The following is a 19,238-nucleotide window of genomic DNA, read 5'->3' as shown; positions in this document are numbered from 1 at the left end:
TTTGCTTGGTGGTTTCTGGAAAGGCAGAGATGCCTCAAACCCACTCCCTGATATGCTGGAAGAGGGATTCATCTGATCTAGTCGAGTGCCAATGCTGAAGGAAAACATACACCTGAAATCCCATTCCTCATGTTATTTAGGTTACTGATCCTGCAATGTGAAAATGTTCACAGCCTACACTGAGCCTTCAAAAAAAATGGAGCAGAACTCACACTTTCATTTTTAAAAATGGCCAGCAGTGGACCAGTCTCATCTACTTTGCAGCATCCCAGGGCTGTGTCTCCAAAGCAGCAGGCTTCAGGAGGTTTAATAGTATGCCTTGAAGCCTTATATAAGCTTTATTGCCTCTGTACAGTGTTGTAAAAAATTCTGCATACTGTTAAATGATGGGTCTGCCTGAATGGAAAAAAACAAAGAATACCTCATCCAGTAATTCAGAATTTTTACTGTAAGAAGAGGGAAGACCCAAACTCACTGCTCTTTCCATTGAAGTGCCTTTGAGCCCTGTGTTTTCCCCCGCCTTCATCTCAGGAGTGTAGGCTATAGGGAAACAAAAGCAGCCCTCATCATCCTTTTCACAGAAGCATAGAATCATTTAGGTTGGAAAACACTTCCAGGATCATCTAGTCCAACCTTTCAGGGTTAAGCTGTGCTGTTCTGCAGGAATTCGAGATCCATGTCCCAGGCAGGGGTGTGACAGCCTATCATGAAGATCCTTTGCTATGAGGAAAGGGACTGGGGTCCATTGCCTTATCCAAGGTCTATTCAGACATTTGAAACAGCTCTCAAATCATAGACTATAACCCAGACCTTTCTCTCCCAGGAAAGAGCCAGGATTACCAGACCTGAAAAATATTCCCTTTGAAACTCTTTGGCAAACTATCATAGTTGCAGGTGGAAAGTTAGATCCCCATGTTTCTTTATAATCTCCATGACACGGCACTCTCCTGAGGCAAGTATGCCTGAACCTCCTCATCGAGGAAGTCTGAAGCTTTTACCCTCACTCTTAGCAAACACAGTAGCTAGGAGGTATTAGCTGACTAATGAACAACTACCCACACACAGAGTAGCAGGCAAAGGGAAGTTCTCACACACGTGGCCTTGCACACAATCACTGTACCCTTGCTGTTTGTAGAAAATCCACTCTGTGTGTCAGGCACACACGAAGCATGCTTACCAACACCCTTGGGGGACCACTTAAAGGACCCGAAATGGGTTTGGCCATGCCAAAATAGCAACAGAGGGACCAGATAATGATCTTGCAGTACAAATGTATGCATTCATGGCTATTCTAAGACCAAAGGAGATAGGCAGGAGTTTGAAGAGGATGATATAGGTGAGACTGACTTGGTAATGACAGCTCACTGAGCTTCTGTTTGCTTTGCTTAGGTTTCCTTGGAAAAAAGTGGACGTGTTCAAAATTGAGACATCTGTGCCAATAAGCAATGAGAAAAGGCATGACTTGTTTTTACTTCAGAATAAACACAGTGAACCCTGCACCTTCGCCAGGCAGTTTTTGGCTAACCACGCTGACTCTGCCAGGATCCTGCACTGAGACTGTAAACCTCAGTAGGCTCTTTCAGTAGAAACACACGTATTTTACAAGCATTTCTAAAGGACCTGTGATTACAGTATGTACTCAGATGGACACAGATTCTCTTAGGGAAAGATCAGATTCTCCAAAGTAAAATAGTAACAGAATAAAATATAAACCAGAAACAATTATTTCAATTTCTTTATATACTTTAACATCTATGGACAAAAACACCATGTAAGAACCAGGCAATTCTTTAGTCCCTTTGATAAGAACATACGTGTATTATCCACCTAGTCTGGCAACACTTAACATAGAAATTGTAATCCGTTAAAAGCATAAATCACTACAATATTGCAGATGCAGCAAAAAACCACACCACCCAGCTTCTAGGAGATGCAGTGTAAGTGAACATAAATGCACTGGAGAAGAAAAGACTGCAGATTTCTCACAATCTTTCTGCTCCCAAAGTCAGATGCAGTATACTGATAACAAATCATATTTACACAAGAGGCAAGAGTAGTATCTGAGAACTTTATTACTGCTAGGCAAGAGGTCCCTAGGCAGTCCACAGATCACAAGGGCAAGAGAGTGCAAGCTCGTTTTATTTCCTTACTCTGGGCAATGTTTGCAGCCTGGACTTTATACACTGTACTTTACTGTTACCTATCCACATTTCCCTTCACTTCTCTTTGTTGCGACGGCGCCGCACTACAGGAGAGAGAGTGAACACCGAGTTCTCTGCTTCATAGTAAGCTTAGCTGAAGGACAGAAAAATTATTCACGTGCGTATTCAACCACCACAATTAAGTTCTCTTGTAAAAACTCCGCGAGGCAGAGGAGAGGAGCAGTTTAGCAGCCCAGCCCCACTTCAGGCCCAGAGTCCCCATCCGTGCCCGGAGGCCCTCCCGCACCCGGTGGGACCCGCCCTGCCCGAACGCCCGCGGCCATTCCCGGCCCCGCGCCGGGCGGGGAGCACCGGATGGGCGGGGCGGCGCCGCTCCCCGCCCCCGGGGGAAGGAGGAGGCGGGGCGGCTTCAATCGGCGTCCCCGCCATGAAACAGCCGCCTCGGCCCCGCGGCGGCCCTTTAAATAGCGGCCGCTGCCGCCGCCGCTCCCTTCGCAGTGGAGCGTCGAGCTGAGCCCGCCGAGCATCCTCCACGGGCATCCCCGCCGCGTATTCCCGCCGCAGCGCTCCCGCTCGATCCGCAGTAAGTCTGCAGGCTGGGGCTGCGGTGCCGGCCGCGGGTCCCGCCGCTGCCGCCCCGGGGGCAGGGCGCGGCCGGGAAGCCGCTCCCTTCCTGCTGCGCTCCCAGGGATGGAGCCCGCGGGGTCGGCCCGGCCGGGGAGAGCGCGGTCAGCTCGGCCCGCTCCCTTCGTCGGGGAGGAGGCGGGAGCTGCGGCCTCCCTTTCCTGGCCGAGGGGCTCCGGGGACCGGGCGCGGCCCGGGGTCCCGGCCCGGCCGGCTCTGCCCGCGGCCGTGGGGCCGCTGCCCGCGGCGGTGGGCGCTGCTCCTGCCCGCCACTGCCGTGGCATCAGCAATTCCCCGGCCCCAGGATGGTGGTGGCGGTGGCAGGATTCAAAGCGACCACAGAAACGCTTCCTCAGCCGTCTGTGTGTGCTGGCGCTCTGCTGGAGAGGGGCAGACTCCAAAGTCTTCCCGGGTGGGAGACGGGAGTAGCAGTTCGTTTCAAGAGACCAGCCGTAAGAAAATATTTCTGCGGCAGCATAATAAAATCTGAAATCATCAATACTCTAAGTTCCTTGAATTGTTGGCCACTGTTTTAATTTATAGCTCCTGATTTTCCTTTCCCCCCTCCTCTTACCAGAGCAATCATGTTTGAAATTAAGAAGATTTGCTGCATTGGTGCTGGTTATGTTGGTGGGCCAACCTGTAGTGTTATTGCCCAAATGTGTCCCAATATCAAAGTGACTGTTGTGGATGTCAATGAGGCCAGAATCAATGCCTGGAATTCAGATACGCTCCCAATCTACGAGGTAAATGTCACTGTTGTCTCTTCTTCCAGCCAGTGTTGCATTTGCTTGCTTCCTGCCACATGGCATTTCCCCATAGCCCATTTCTGAAGCTTGTCAAGGTTAGCACAGTAATGCCTTTCAAGAAGAGTATTCTGGAACAGCTGCTTGTCACTACTGCTCATTACACCAGATTTTTTAAATAACTTAATATGGCTGATGCAGACAGGTATTAATGATTATATGAAGGGCTTAGTAAGGAAAACCTAATTCTGTATATAGTGAGTTGTGCTAAATCATGCTGAGTTTCTTTCGGGACCCAATTTAATCATAACATAGTCCTCTTGTTCTGTTAGAGATATTATCCGTGATGTTGTAGCACCATATGAATGTGTAATATTGAATTGTAAGCTTTATTCACATTTTGAATACTGACAAAATCCAATCTGTGCTACTCAACTTTAACTATGTTGAAAGATGGGGACAGTTATGTTCCTGATTCACTTGTACCATAAACCTTCAATCTGACCTGGGAAGACTAGGCTAAATGAATGTATCACACTGTCACTCCTTCATTACAAAGTGACTTGAATTTCAAAATATGTAGAACAATTTTCTATTTTGCTTCTCTTAGCACTTGTAATTTTCTACTCTTTTTCACCCTAAAAGAATAGGTCTCTTTTTCTTTCCTTTATTCTTTCATGAGATATAGTTTTTAGTTTTTACAGAATTGAGTTCTTTTCTTTACTAAGAGTGAAAACTTATCTTCACTTGTCTCCCAAAGACAAGGCATATGCCTGGTACTATCAGTTATTCTTTTGCTATAAGACGTCTGTGCTGTAACACTAATGCACTTTTTTTCCCTCTGAAAACCAAAGCTATACTAAGTGAAGATGAATAGACCTCCTTTGTCATACAAATTCAAAGGAAAATGTGTATAATGTTCAGATTAGCAGGTGAGATATGAATAAAGTTTATGAAAGCAAGTACTTTGTTTTCTGTAAACACTTAGACTGAATGAGCTAAAGTAGACCTAGTCTTGGCATGATTTTTTTTTTCTCTAAACTGAAAGTCACAACATCTGTTTCCTGGAACGGTGTCATTTGCTTACAAAGAATGTACAAAAACTGCCAAGAGTTAGTTCAGGCAGTTATAAAATTGAGTCATTGCACAGTGAGGTTTTTGTATTTTTTTTGCTACGAGTTTTTTCTTTTCAGTGTCAGAAATTGTCTATTGGGCTGCCTTTCTATTTACATCCCAGGAAGACTGTAGTTGGAACACTTGGTGGGTTGTAACGTGTTATTTTGCCTGTTCTGACTTTTGTTTTCCTTTTAAGTAGGAGGCATTTGATATAAAATGAGACAGTAAAAATGTCTTGCATAAGAAAGCTTCTGCTTTTTCTTCTCTCTATCCAGTGAACCTTTGCCTTTCTGGCATTTACTCAAATATCTAACGTCATGATAGGTGTCTCAAGTTGGAGATTTGATTGCCAGGAGAAAGTGTATGACTATTCAAACAAAAAGTAAAGGCTTCTTTTATCTATGACAACTATATCTTAGTTAAATTCTTTTTCAGACCATTCTCATACAGAGGATTGCTCACACATGCGTGACCTCCTGCTTCTCTTGTCTGAGTGGAAGTGTTAAGGGAAGGGAAAATGTTATGTATCTCTGGAAAGAATCTCGTCATGTTATGACTGTGATTCTTCCACCCTGTACATGTGGTGCCATGATAAGCTTAATGTGGCCCAAAGATGGGTGGTTCCTAAAAGGAGTGGTCTTGATCACCCATGTGTCTCTGCTGCCTATCTTTCACTGGGTCTGGGCTTTCTGACTGGGTGGAAGACTTTTTTGTGCACTGGGATCTTTTTGGGCTGATCAGTTTTTGAATCTACTTAAAATCCCTCTACAGGTATTTCTTTAATTGTTGCTCATGGTAATAGAATTAAGCGTGGGAATAACTAGATGCTAAAATCTGGCTGTACAGGTAACAATTCAGTGTGGCGAAAGTTTCAAGACAGCATTCTGAGCCTTTTGAATAAGAAAGGGCTTTACTTTTTTCACAGTGTAAATCTATAGAAGCTTGACTCATGGCAGACTGAAAACATGCTGCACTGAGGTCGGGAGGGGGGAAGTCTCTCTGTATCTGAAATGGTTTGATCATACAGTTTGTTGTTCTTTGAACTGCATTAACCTTAACTGCTTTTTTTTTCCAGCCAGGGTTAAAAGAAGTAGTAGAATCATGTCGAGGAAGAAACCTCTTCTTTTCCACCAGTATTGATGACGCCATTAGAGAAGCTGATCTTGTATTTATATCTGTAAGTTTAGTGGGAGAAGGTGATTGTGTTTGTCTTTTTTTTTTTCTTTCCTATCAAATAATTATGTTCGTCTTCTTTCTGCCTTTGTTTTGTCATGTAGATTCAGTTCACGTCGTGTCACTGTGTCACAGATTCTTGTCTTTCTGTGTACTGTAGGAAGAGTGTTAAGTAAGATTTTTTTTTTTTTTTTTATAGCCAGCAACACCTTTTGAGAAATGAACAGATTCTAAGTCAAAATGGTAATGATGTTTAGTTTGGTTGTGTGTATGGAATCTTAAAGCAGAATGTAGTGCAGCTCTGTCATGCAGTATACTACTGAAATCTATGGGATCTTAATAATACTGATAAAGTTCCTAGAGAGGGATGCAAAATCATATGCTGGTTATTGGATTACAAAGACGACTTATTTCTAGAAGCTTTTAAAAAATAGCGTATTAATGGAGGAGGGGATGGCTTTAATACTCTAGCTTTAATATTTTGAAGCTGTTGACACCACTGGAAAGAGGATCCAGTCAAATATGAACAGTGTGACCTTGTGTAATTTAGGTTGTTACTAATGTAGAATCCAAAAGAACTGTTTGCTATTTGTCTTGGTAGGCCACAGTTGAGGGCTTTTCTATTACTAAAGTTCTTTTTTCTTGAGAGCTCCTCTTTGTTAGGGCACTGTAGTACGGAGCTCTCTTTCTGATAGTATTTTTCTCCATTCATTAAGTCTAAAATGAATGCTGCGTGGCTGGATGACTGCCACTATTACTGCCCATATATTGCCACCTGTTCTTGGTTCAAAACATGCTGTTGTGTTATACATGTTGTTGCCGTTTCTTCTTTCGGTTTGTAATGAAAAGGACCCTCTGTCTTAATCTAAAGGACGTGTTTTCCCTCATGTTGCCTTTTCTCTGTACTTCAGTGTAGTGATTTTCATCAGCTCTACACTTAATTTTCACTGTAAAGCGAGTTTAAACTATAGTTGCCTCATTAGCTGCAAGATTCTTATGTGAACCTTTGCACTTTTAGTGTGGGACAGGTAACAGAAGGTGGCTGGCCATAATCATGAAGAAATTACTGGTGTTTCCAGAATAAGGACTATGTTTCACCAAAGCCTGTAGAGCTGCTATGAATTGCACTTGCTTAAATCCTGTTTGAATAGAGGCCAGCGAGCTTTCTGTAGAAAACAAAATGGGTAATTGAGACAGCTAATAGCTATTCATCTGATATGGTAACCAGAATAATTTTGGGGTAGAAGAATTTTCCTTCCTCTGGGAAGAAAAATGTCTGTCAGTCTTGGCAATTTCACCTTGCCCCTTAACACAACAGGTACTGACCTGCAACATTTCTACCCCTTTCATGTATTTGTAATTAGGTTAATACTCCAACAAAGACCTATGGAATGGGAAAAGGCCGAGCAGCTGATCTGAAATACATTGAAGCTTGCGCTAGAAGAATTGTACAGAATTCGAATGGCTATAAAATTGTCACTGAGAAAAGCACAGTTCCAGTACGTGCTGCAGAGAGCATTCGTCGAATATTTGATGCTAATACTAAGCCTAACTTGGATTTGCAGGTAAACATAAACTTTGAGTTGTGTGTTTAAAGGCTGGTTGTTGCTTTTGGCTTTTATTTTGGTTTTTGTTTTTTTCTGTGCCTGTAGGTGCTGTCCAACCCAGAGTTCCTTGCAGAAGGAACAGCCATCAAGGACCTGAAGAACCCAGACAGAGTGCTTATTGGTGGAGATGACTCTCCAGAGGGACAGAAAGCTGTCCGTGCTCTTTGTGCTGTTTATGAGCACTGGGTGCCCAAAGAAAAAATCCTCACAACCAATACATGGTCATCAGAACTTTCTAAACTGGTTGGTGTTATTCACTGCTGTTTTCTGCAATAAGCAAAGGGTAGAAGTGAGACAAAGCTCAGAAGCAGAATTTCAGTGACACTGAGTGATGCAGCTAGGAAATACAGATGAGGCTGGGAGGACCCAATATGCATGTCAAAGGGTATTAATCTCTTCCAGTTATCTCAGCTGAGCTAATAGATGATAGCAACTTTCCATTAAGTCATTTTCTCACTTTTATTGCTGCATTATTTATTACTAAGAGTAAACCTCCAGTGCTGCAGAAACTGATTGCCTCATAAAATGGTTCAAACTCTGCAAGTTAAGCATTACAATGTTTCGCTTAGATCCCATTAACTGGCATCTATGTATTAAACTAGTTATGTTACCATTTTGTATGTCAACAGACTTGCATAGATACTGAAGTAATCCTTTCATTAGCAACTCCCTTTGGTCTGTGAACATCTTGATTTTTTGGAAAATAGAGTTCTTTACTATGCTTTTTATTTACAGGCAGCTAATGCTTTTCTTGCCCAAAGAATCAGCAGCATTAACTCAATCAGTGCTCTGTGTGAAGCTACAGGAGCAGATGTTGAAGAAGTAGCAAGAGCTATTGGAACAGACCAAAGAATTGGAAATAAGTTTCTCAAAGCCAGTGTTGGTAAATGAAAAATTCCTACTTTTTTCTTCCCCCCCTCCCTTGGGCTTCTGTTTAACAGTGCAATAGGCTTACTAGTAGTGTTTTGAAGTAAGTAATCTGAAACTCTGAAATCTTCTTAGAAGTGCTTAATGCATGAAAATATTGCTGTAGATTACTAGTATAAATCTTTTTTTCTGGTTAAATGTCTAGGACTGAGGTTGCTCTAGACCCTGGGAATCTGAAACTGGAGAGTGCATGGTTTATCCTGCCTGTGACACCAGAAAGAAAAGCTGTAACTTTATTTTTCTGAAGCATCATGGGTGATAGTGCTCTCCAAGATGTCTTCCCAATTTTAACTGCTGCAATTTTGTTTGGCAGTTGCTGCCAGTGGCCTGAGAGAGGGTGATACCTCTAGGTTGGAATGTGTGATGGCAGCTTCTAATTTGTAGGATGAATTCATAGAATCGTTAAGGTTGGAAAAGACCTCCAAGATAGAGTCCAACCTTTGACTGTTCACCACCTTGCAACTAGACCATGGCACTAAGTGCCACATCCAGTCATTTCTTGATTAGATTTACTAGAGAGTAAAACATCATAAAGTGGTGACAGTACATCAAACTTTGAAACTTCAGAACAAGACTAAAGCCTTATTTGTATGACTTCAAGCTAGAAACTGTGACTTTAAAATAACCTTATTAATTATAACCTATCCTAGAGCCTATGTAAGAGTGAAAATTAGAGAGCAAATACATTACCAAAATTATTCTTAGGTCATTATAATTCCTTCCATAATGTGTTGTTTCTGGGATTCTGCTTGCTGAGCAAAGTTCTAGGTTCAAGGATCCCTCTAATTGTCTCAGTTGTCCCTTGGTCAGCTGTGGTGGTTCCTGGCAATGATTAGATATCCATCTGGGGATGTGGGAGGAAAGATCTTAATATTAACACACTTGTTCTGAGAAATATTAATCTAAATCTTGAGGTGGGGGGAAAGCAAGCCCAGGAGCTCGTCCACCCACTTATGATAAGACAGCCTATAGTTGCTTTTTTTCATACCAGTCCCCAAGTCCGGGTTAAAACTTTCATCAACTTCAGTGGAACCTGAAGCAGATTTTAAGGCTTCTGTAACTGACAAAATAAGTAGGTCCAAGAGTTAGATTTTGAGAGATTATTAAGGTTTTTCATTTACTAGCAGTGAAATACTGGGAAAAATTATAATGCTAACTGTGCCAGTGATTACCAAAAACTACTTGATTCCAAAAATTGGCTTAGATCAGTACTATAGTCACCTGTAAAATAACCATTTGCTCTTTCAGGGTTTGGAGGTAGCTGTTTTCAGAAGGATGTCTTGAATTTAGTGTACCTCTGTGAGGCACTGAACTTACCTGAGGTAGCTCGCTACTGGCAACAGGTACAAATTCTTCACCTTTTTTTTTTTTTGAGAGGGTGATGTTTCTTCAGCACTCAGCTTTTAAGAATTGTCCACATATAATCTGTGTTTCAGCTCTAAGGAGCACATACCTTAATGCTTATCACCTTAATATTTTAGTGGCATTTGATACTTGTGGGTTCTTAGGCTTTCTGGGGGTGAATTAAGTTGTCTGGAACAAATGATTTGGGAAGTTGTCTAAAAGCAGCAATAGAAAATATGAAGTACAAGCATGTGATTCCTGTCCTCCTCTTGCAGTTGAGTATCTCTGTCCACTTTGAATTCAGAACTTGTGATCTTTTCCTCAGGGTCTACTTTTATGGTTCTGAAAGAACTGAGTAGAACTTACTAATTTTTTTTTAATAAACACAGTTGCTGTTGTTCCCCAGTATAATGTTAGGAATAGTCGGGAAGATGCAGATGCTCTCAGGCCTAGCTCCAATGCAGCAATACTGTGATACTCAGTCTGTACTAGCAAGTGTTTCCCTATTAACACTTCACCTTTCTTCCCAGTCCTGAATGAGAAGCAGCTTTGAGATGTGTGGTATGGTCAAAAAACCACCTGTGTTTTTTTTGTCCTGATTTATCTGTGGTGGTCAAGTATAAGGCTGCCTAGCAAATGCCCCCAGAACACTAAGCACATGATTTGCCTACCTTATTAGCTGCTTTACTTTTTTTAATCTTCATTCTGGCTAGCCTTTTTTCCCCTCACTCTTCTCCATCCCAGTCTGCTGCCAAATAAACAACCTGCCCATAATCATGACTCCATCACTGGTCAGTTGTGCTCCATCTGTACTGAAGTACAGTATTTCTTATATCATTATCTGGCCACATGGTACTGTTCATGGGATTACTTAGGCTTTTTTTGCCTTGGCAAGATTCTGTTCCCCCAAAGGTCCCTAATAATCCCTTCAAATGTCTGAAGCTTGGCTGCATCTCCCTCATAATTCCCTCATAACCACCTGTAGAACACAGCCATGTCTGAGTGCTGTTTGTGACTTCTGTCAGCTTCTTCCATTACCTGTGATATCCAGTGGCTCTCTATGTTCTGTTCAGGTAGTTTAACTTCCAGCCAGGGGCTAGTCAGCAATAACTTACATTAATTGCTTGGGACAAGGAAGACATGGGTTTTATGCCATCTGCCTTCAAAGGTTTGGATTGACATCTTCCTTAAAAACATCCTTCATTACGATACCCTAGTCCATGGTGGAGAGGCTTGCGATCCCATCAGTACAGAGACCTTGTGCAAGCATCCAGGAGAAGCTTGGGTCAGTATAGGACTTGGATGCATTGGCACGGTAGGAAAGAAGACAAGCCATAGGTTCTGATGTTTGCTTCAAGAACTACTGCTTTTACTAAGTGTAAGATGTAAGCAGACAACAGAAAATCCCTGGAACAGTGAGAGCTGCAGGAACCAGCATGTTACCTCACTGATAATCTGATGGATAGGGGAAAATTAATACTGTCTTGAAAGAAAAACAAAATTGGTTTGGCTCTGTCCTCTGAGATCACAAGGGTCCTTCTCAAAATGCAGCCTACTTGGTATCTTGGCAACGCAAATGCATAGAAACACTTAGAGTTTGCTCTGTCTGGAGGGTTTTTTTTTATTTAACAAAAGCCTAAAAGGTTGCATTGTTACTGTAAAAAAACTAGTTAAAGTACTTTTAGTGCTTTTATGCTCTCTTACTCTTTTTTAAGAGCAGTGTTTCTCTATGGCTTACTCAGCTGTGGATAAATCAGATTGTAAGAACAGGTGCTGCAGAGTTAGGGTAAGGTAAAATGCTATGCTCGTGTAGTGCAACCCCCTGCCTGCAACTTCTGCTTCCCAGAGCACTGTCATCTCACAGAGGTCTGTGTGCCCCAGCCCACACTGCTCAAGGCATGTAATGCACATCTGTGCACCCATATAAGCAACTGTGTGAACCCCTTCTTTGTGGCCTGAGTGCTGCACTCTCAGCAGCCCATGCACATGGGAGAGCTCAAACCAGATGCAAATTCTGCAGGATATGCTGATCAGAACAGTCCCAGAATCCTAGTTTTATTCTCTCTTGACTTTAGACAGGGTAGGAGTCTCTAATACCAAAATCTTCATTCTTTGAAAACTTAACCTACAGAAAGAAATATATTCTTCTTGCCCTATCAGCTGTACCTTCATTGCCTGAAACTGCCCTGTTGAATTGCAAAAATCTCACTGCTTTTATTTCTTTTCCTCAAATGAATCTGGTTCACCAATATCCTTCTACTGTATAGTTTGTTATATATTTGTTTCATAGGCTGCTGCTGTTAATTCTTGATTTAATTTCAAAAACCCAGAGGGATGTGTGTAGGTCCTTGCAGTCCACTTTGAATACTGACTAGCTGGGGGAACCTACCTTTCCTATTCGAACAGTGATCCCAGTACCTTCTGTGTGTAAGGGCTGGAGATCAAAGTATTGAAGCAGACTGGAGGAAAGGACAGGAACAACTGGTGATTGAACCCACTTTCATTTAATAACAAAGTAACAAAAGTGAGGCATTTAAAAATGTGGTTGAATTACACTAGTTTTGTGTATTGGTATCTGTTAGTGTGCATTAAAAAGGCTAAAAATGTTCTCGCAGTTGTTACACATGGCCCGTAAAGAAGTGTAGGTCTGGCAATGCGATGTCCATGTGACATCAAATACTCTAACAATGAAATTGTATTCTAGGCAGAAACACAGAAAGCAATAAGTTACAGTTTCCTTAAAAACAATCTGAAAAAACCTAGCCTTTAAACTAGATAATGAATGATAGGATGTGTGTATGTGTATCTGTAGTCACTGATTAAAATAGGATTTAGCTCATAATTTAATAAATTAATTAAATTTATCTTTGGATTACTTATGATACTGAGTAAAAATATGTAGCTTTCTCTTTTAAGCCTCTGTTAAACTTGTGTGGGTAGCTTGGCTTCATTGTTAATAGAATCTGTTTATAGTTAAAATGTCTCCCTTCTGTACCATCATGCTTTATATCATTTCAGGTCATAGACATGAATGATTATCAGAGGAGAAGATTTGCTTCCCGCATTATTGACAGCTTGTTCAATACTGTCACTGACAAGAAGATTGCTATTTTAGGGTTTGCGTTCAAAAAGGATACTGGGGACACAAGGTAAGAAAGCGAGCACAGTTCACTAACATGGATTCCCTACAGTTGTCACCAGCCATGCAGCTAAACCCCCCAATTGAATCGCTTTAATAAAATAGCTCAGATATGGGACCCTTCATTGCTTGTGATTGAATTGGTTTGTAAAAATGGTTGGTCTTTCTTACGTGGGTGAGACAATTGATTCTTGACCTCTACAACATACTTGACTCATTCAGAAGATCAAGCAGATAACTCTATTTCTTGCTAACTTGCATACGCAAAGATAAATTTTGGGAGTCCTTTCATTCTCCACAGAAAAGAATGCAAACATTTTTGCAGCTAGTTCTAAATTGCTGTGTAAAGCCAAAGTTTTGGCTTTGTTTCCTGAGGATGTTTATTTCTGTTTTCTTGTAAAGCTCAAACTTGATACAACTCTTCAACTGCAGTTTGTGGGGAATGCTTATAAGCTCTATGCCTTCTTAATTATGGTCATTAGGAGTCCTGGGATTTACTATCTCTCTTGCATGACTCAGCAAGAGAGACACAGACTTGGTTTTCATATTACTCTCCTTGGTGTCCCTCAAGATTTCAAGTTTGTTGCTGGTGTGGTTGCCACTAAGATATTGAATGTAAAACTGGTATGAAAGCTTTGTCATTGCATATAATGATAGCTGAAGACTTTCATTACTTAGAACATACCACCTGGTTCTTTAATTGATTCTCTTCCCTAGAGAGTCATCCAGTATCTACATTAGCAAGTATTTAATGGATGAAGGAGCAAAGCTCCATATATATGACCCTAAAGTACCTAAAGAACAAATCATCTTGGATCTCTCGCATCCGGGTGTCTCAGAAGATAACCAAGGTAAAAATGCTCATGTAAAGCTTACTCCCCACTTCCAACCCTATTCTTAATATACACGGGGTCTGTTTAAATATTATACATTCATTTTCAGCATGACATTGTGCTGTTGGTTATACTTATTAGAAGGTTGTCATAGCTCAGAGGATTACTCTAACTCTTCTCCCTTTCCCTGTAGCTTTTATAGATAAATGCTAATTCTGGACTGTTGTATATTTTTCTTTAGATAATATGCATTTGAATAGATGCCAAGAGTTTTCTTTCTGCATAATTAAAAGAAGGAGAGACTAGTGCCATTCTGACAGCTCCATTGTGTCTTGAGTTCTATCTTGCATTAGTTCCTTCTTGCATATCTAAAATAGAAAAAAAGAAGTAGTTCTGGAGTTCACGGTCGAGCATTCTCTCTTCCTTCATATCACTTCCAAATTCATTCCAACTTCCAAATTCCTTAAATGCAAGAAGACTTTGAAGTAATCATCTATGATTAAAAATGTCTTGGGGAGAAGCAGGGGGTATTTGGGACCTCTGTTTTCTTATTAGGAAGGGGGGAAAATGGAGTTGATGGAGAGGGAGAATAGGTCAACCTTGTAAAGGTGAAGAGAATGGAGGAAAATGAGCTGTGATGAAGAAGAGTGAAGGGTGTACATTATTTGTAATGCCCTTGAATTTAGAGGGAAAGGGCAGGCTGGCCTCTAAGCATCTACTCAGGCAGTCAGAGAATGAAGGCAGCCCCCGGGGAGCCATGTGTATCTTCTCTAGTGTGAACTGAGTGTTAAATAGAAACTGTGATGTGCTGCTATTGTACAGACAATGACCTTTGTGAGAGCTGGCATTTGAACATGCCATAGTACCTTCTAATTCTAGAAATGTGCTTGACTGTTTACATCGAATTTGAATGCTGGACTTGAAACATTTAAGTGCTCTGATGCTATTCTGACGCCAGATACAAGCTGCTTTCATTTAAATAAGTAAAATCAAAGTAACAAATGTCTTGATGGAAAATGTCTCTAAGTGAGTGACTGCTTGTTTGTGTAGGGCAAGGAAGGAGACTCCTTTGCCAGGAGTATGCCAGATTGATGCTAAAGATGTGTGCAGAACAAGACTTTATTTTCTTTCTGTTACAGTGTCTCGGTTGGTCACTATCAGTCAAGATCCCTATGAAGCCTGTGATGGAGCTCATGCCCTTGTAATTTGCACTGAATGGGACATGTTTAAGGTAAATGTTATCTTTATTTTAAACTAAAGGAAAAGAGAGGAAGTGTACTGTTATTTATTTTATTTGCTCTAATTACCCTTTACAGGAGTTGGATTATGAACGTATTCATAAGAAAATGCTAAAGCCTGCATTTATCTTTGATGGTAGAAGAGTTCTAGATGATCTCCACAATGAGCTACAAGTCATTGGCTTCCAGGTAATCAGGTGGCTGATGCTGCTTATGTTTCTTTCCTTCTGTTCTCTTCCCTCTTCAATGACTGAGTAGCAAGGAAAAAAAAACTTTTCAGGTAAGGATTTAGATGTAAACCTGTCTATTCTATTCCTAAGTCTCTTCACTATTGCTGTCTTCCTCCATTATCTTAATAGAGCATCAGTCAATAAAATTATTAAAATTCAAGCTACTTCAGAGTATGCCATCAACATTTAGCAGTATAAGCTTTAGAATCATAAAATCATTTTCCCCTACCTGGAAACTTATTTTCATACCACTACCATAAAAAAAAAAAAAGAGGCAGTGTATACAAAGATGTATCTGAAGATAAGTCAATGCTTGAGTGTTACATGGGAGGTTAGAGGAGTTGATTGATTAGTCCTTTGTGATCGATTAAGATCAACCAGAAGATCAGAACAATAGTGTTTGTTTACACCAAAGAGAGAACCCAGAAGCAAATGCTTAACTTTTTATCTGAGCATTCTGCTAGGCTAATAGCAAATTCTACATCAAATTATATCATATTTCTCCTAGGAACTTCTCTTCTGAAGTCTTTCATGGCTTAAAGGCTTTCCAGATCACAGACTGTACCTTTGCATTTCTTTTATGAAATTCTAGTTGGATTTTTAACCAGTTTGTGAGTTTGCCATCCAGAATCCTGTTGGCCATCCAGGTTTATTATCCAGATTTTTCATCCAGAATATCATTACAAAGACATTTAACAATTGACCTATATTCTCTGCATAAACTAATAAAATGGATTTTGTCTATAATGGACAATATTTAAGGTTTTAGGGCCCTAGTCTTTAACTTCTCATGTTGAAAGCTGTTGGATTAGACAGCCTGATGCTAATAGTAATTCCATTGTATATGATCCAAACTGATGAATTTGAGTTGCTTCAAATTTTTTTCTTAAACTGGCATTTAAATAACCTTTAGCACACCTACCACTTCAATTATAGCCCATTTCCACAGCGGAAGCTTAATTCAGGATATATAAATGTGAAGCTCTGCAATTCTAGGCAAAGTAATTTCTGCTCAGGTCTCAAGCAGGGAAAGCCTTGACTGAAGGGCTGGAAGCACTTTTGGCATAGACATAGGCTTTTGGCATTTGACCAATACTAAAATCACCAAATCCCTGAATAATCTGGTAGAAGCATCTCAGCCAGACCCAATAAGAACAAAATCTACAAGCCAGATGCATGTTTCACGTGTTTCATTCCCTGTACTCCTGAATACTGTGATTATTCATATAATGGCTACAGGATTTCTCTCTTGATATTTTTTCCCCGTTTAAGCTACAGTTATTGACACTGTTTGTGAACCAGCTTGTATAAATTGATCTAACCAGGCAGTTGAAGCTGTTAATGGATAGATATAGTACATACAGCTCACTTGACTCTTTAAACAGCTCTCTTCAGAGAGAGAGTTAACTCAGATATCTGTCTAGGATATACTAATCAAAATTTTGTTAAAATAGTTTAAGTATTTTGTCTTTTGGTGCTTTGCACATGACCTGCATTATTTAAGAGGAAAGCTACAGCTCTGCTTATTTACTGAGTGACTGAACTGTCTTACTAGTTGGTGTTTTGTTTTCTACAAGCTCGGTCCTTAGTGATTTACATTAGTCTGACCTAGAAATTAGAGGAACATGCCTTGCTCTTTGAATTTTGCAGTACCTGGCTTGTGTGTGTGTTGGCTTTGTTACATGCTTTCTCTTGGATAGTCTTGGCTGCCTTTAGCCTTTCAGAGTTGTGTTGCTTCAAAAACAGCGCTCAGCAATAAGGAGGGAAAAAGGTTTTTCAATGCTAATGTAGTATAAATTTTTAGGAAAAGGAGTCCAAACCCACATTTTATGAATACCAAGAAATATTTTATGGTATTTGGTAGTCCTATGGAAGCTGAGGCAGGTGAATATTCAAATTAGCAAGATGTGGCTTTAAGTAGGTAAAGCAGGCACTTGTGAAAGGCTGGTTGTTTGCTGGATTTTTTTTAAACAAACTCTTTGCAACTCCAGTGACAGAAACTGTCCCTGGGCACACTGTGCTTTGTGGCTTGTGTTATTCTAGTGTTCATGAAATGCAGTCATGATCCTGCATTTAACTTGTAGGTTCCTCATAGGCTGGCATGATTATGTTAGCTTGCCACACTCACTTGTTATATGTGTTTTCTGTTTCAGATTGAAACAATTGGGAAGAAGGTGTCAGCCAAAAGAATTCCTTTTGCTTCTTCGTGTGAAATTCCTAAGTTCAGCCTGCAGGACCCACCTGTCAAAAAGCCTAGAGTATAATGTTTAATAGGTACTGAAGGAATTCTGTGGATTTTCTTAGTGAAAATAACTGTAAGCCTATGCTTTTTTGTAAGGAATTATATTTTTCATAAACTAAACCAATTTTAGAAATGGTACCTGATACATGTGAATTCAGTCTCTTTTCAAATCTATTTTTATAGAATTAATTTTTTTGTTACTGAAGATGGTACAGACCTGTTTTTAATAATGAATCATCTTTTAAGTGGAAAAGTTACTTTCAAACTGCAGATTTCTGCTTCCAGAAATGTTCCTAAACAGCACTTTAAATGTTTCAAGTGATATGAAAGCAAAAGAAATAGAATATCTTTTTACCTTAGTCCAGTTATGGACGATGATCAGGAACTCTGATCTTACCAATTTTTCATTTTCTTTTGGGGTGACTCTTTGCCCAGTTAAACGCTTGCTCTAACTGGCATTGAAATCAAAAGATCAGTTCTTAGTAAACTGGCAGGCTTTAGGTCCAGCCCTAAAATAGAACTGACTGCAACAATAACACCCCATTCATGGCTGGGATCAGTTGGCACTGATACAGTCTAAACTGCATCTGTTGGGAAGCTGGATAGTTCTGCATGCATCAGTCATGTCATTAATGTAGGTGTGGACCAGCAGCTATGAACTGATCCACTGGCAGATCTTCAGTTTTGATTCTTTGGTTGTCTTGCCTACATTCCATGTGCAACCACACAAATTATTCAGATTCATGGGGCAGGTATTTCCTAAGTTACAGCAACACAACATATCTTCAGCAGAGGAGCATTCTGCTTGTTTGAACATTGAACTTAAGCAGAATGACCTTAATTTGGCGTCAGCCCAAGTAGAAAGCAAATACTGGCTTTGATTGTTACCTGATGGTTATTTTTTTCCTTCATTCTGCTTACATACTTCATCTGAAAGCAGCTTTTTTAATGAGTCTGCAAAAAATTAATCTCTGCTGTGAAGAAATTATTAAAAATAAATTCAGCCCCAAAAGTTAGTCAGCTTGCTACCTCATTTAATTAGCAGGAATGAATAATTCCTATGTTATCTTGATATTTTTGCCTTTACTGTTACTTTATTTCTACCTGTTTTTATTATTCTCAATTGGCCAGTGCTATTAAAATCCTTGAGATGACAGTGTTTGTGTTTGGCTTGTTGCATGGGGTTGTGAAACAGAGGGGAGGACAGAGAAGGATGATCATGAACAGCTTTCAGTCTAGAAGGTATAAATGTCTTAGTTGAATAATATAGTGTTGGGATACTAGAGAATTATCCTGCAACCAGTCACATAATACCTTCTGAATTTATGCAACTGGTGTGCCTTCAAGAACGCTGTGTTAATAGTTAAACAGAGGGTAAGATCAGTGTCTTGATAATGAGGGCTATCACCATAACTTTACCCACAGAAATGTAGGTACAGTCAAAGCTTTTGAACAGATACTTGAAGATTTAAGGAACTTGTATAACAATACAAGACACTGGTACCTGACTGAAATAGCTGTATCCTTGAACCAGATGCTTTCAGATTCTGCACATTGGTGGCTTTCACATAGGGACTTACTCTGCAGCAATCACCTGGCACTTAGGACAAATATGCCTCAGGCTTTTTGTCCTCCTGTAAAATTCTTCTCAGAGGAGCACATCAGAAGCCACTTAAGGGGAATGGGGTTTATGGGGGCTCAAAACCAAACTGTCATCTTTCATCATGCTATCTCCCTCATTGATTAGTGCTGCTTTCATGCCACACCCACAGAGCAGGGACAACCCTGGGATGATAGAGCTGTGGTACTTCCAACTGGTAGATCATCCTGTGATTGCAGATGGGCATCCTCTTGGCT

At 40.5% G+C, this 19,238-nt stretch overlaps 1 protein-coding gene across 1 annotated transcript; it reads left to right on the top strand.

Moving 5' to 3' along the window:
* Positions 1 to 2,606: 2,606 nt before the first annotated feature.
* UGDH (UDP-glucose 6-dehydrogenase) lies at positions 2,607 to 18,537 on the top strand. The gene is made up of 12 exons (XM_027686611.1): positions 2,607 to 2,745; positions 3,364 to 3,532; positions 5,724 to 5,825; positions 7,186 to 7,386; positions 7,474 to 7,671; positions 8,164 to 8,311; positions 9,604 to 9,698; positions 12,718 to 12,848; positions 13,556 to 13,689; positions 14,811 to 14,902; positions 14,988 to 15,098; positions 17,293 to 18,537. The coding sequence occupies exons 2-12, from the start codon at positions 3,371 to 3,373 to the stop codon at positions 17,401 to 17,403; spliced, it is 1,485 nt and encodes a 494-aa protein (XP_027542412.1). The 5' UTR covers positions 2,607 to 2,745; positions 3,364 to 3,370; the 3' UTR covers positions 17,404 to 18,537.
* The last annotated feature ends 701 nt before the right edge of the window (positions 18,538 to 19,238 follow it).

Source organism: Neopelma chrysocephalum, unplaced genomic scaffold (assembly GCF_003984885.1).
Source record: "Neopelma chrysocephalum unplaced genomic scaffold, ASM398488v2 Primary Assembly neopelma1_71, whole genome shotgun sequence".
In the NCBI taxonomy this organism is placed as follows: domain Eukaryota; kingdom Metazoa; phylum Chordata; class Aves; order Passeriformes; family Pipridae; genus Neopelma; species Neopelma chrysocephalum.
This window is presented reverse-complemented; position numbering and strand designations above follow the sequence as displayed.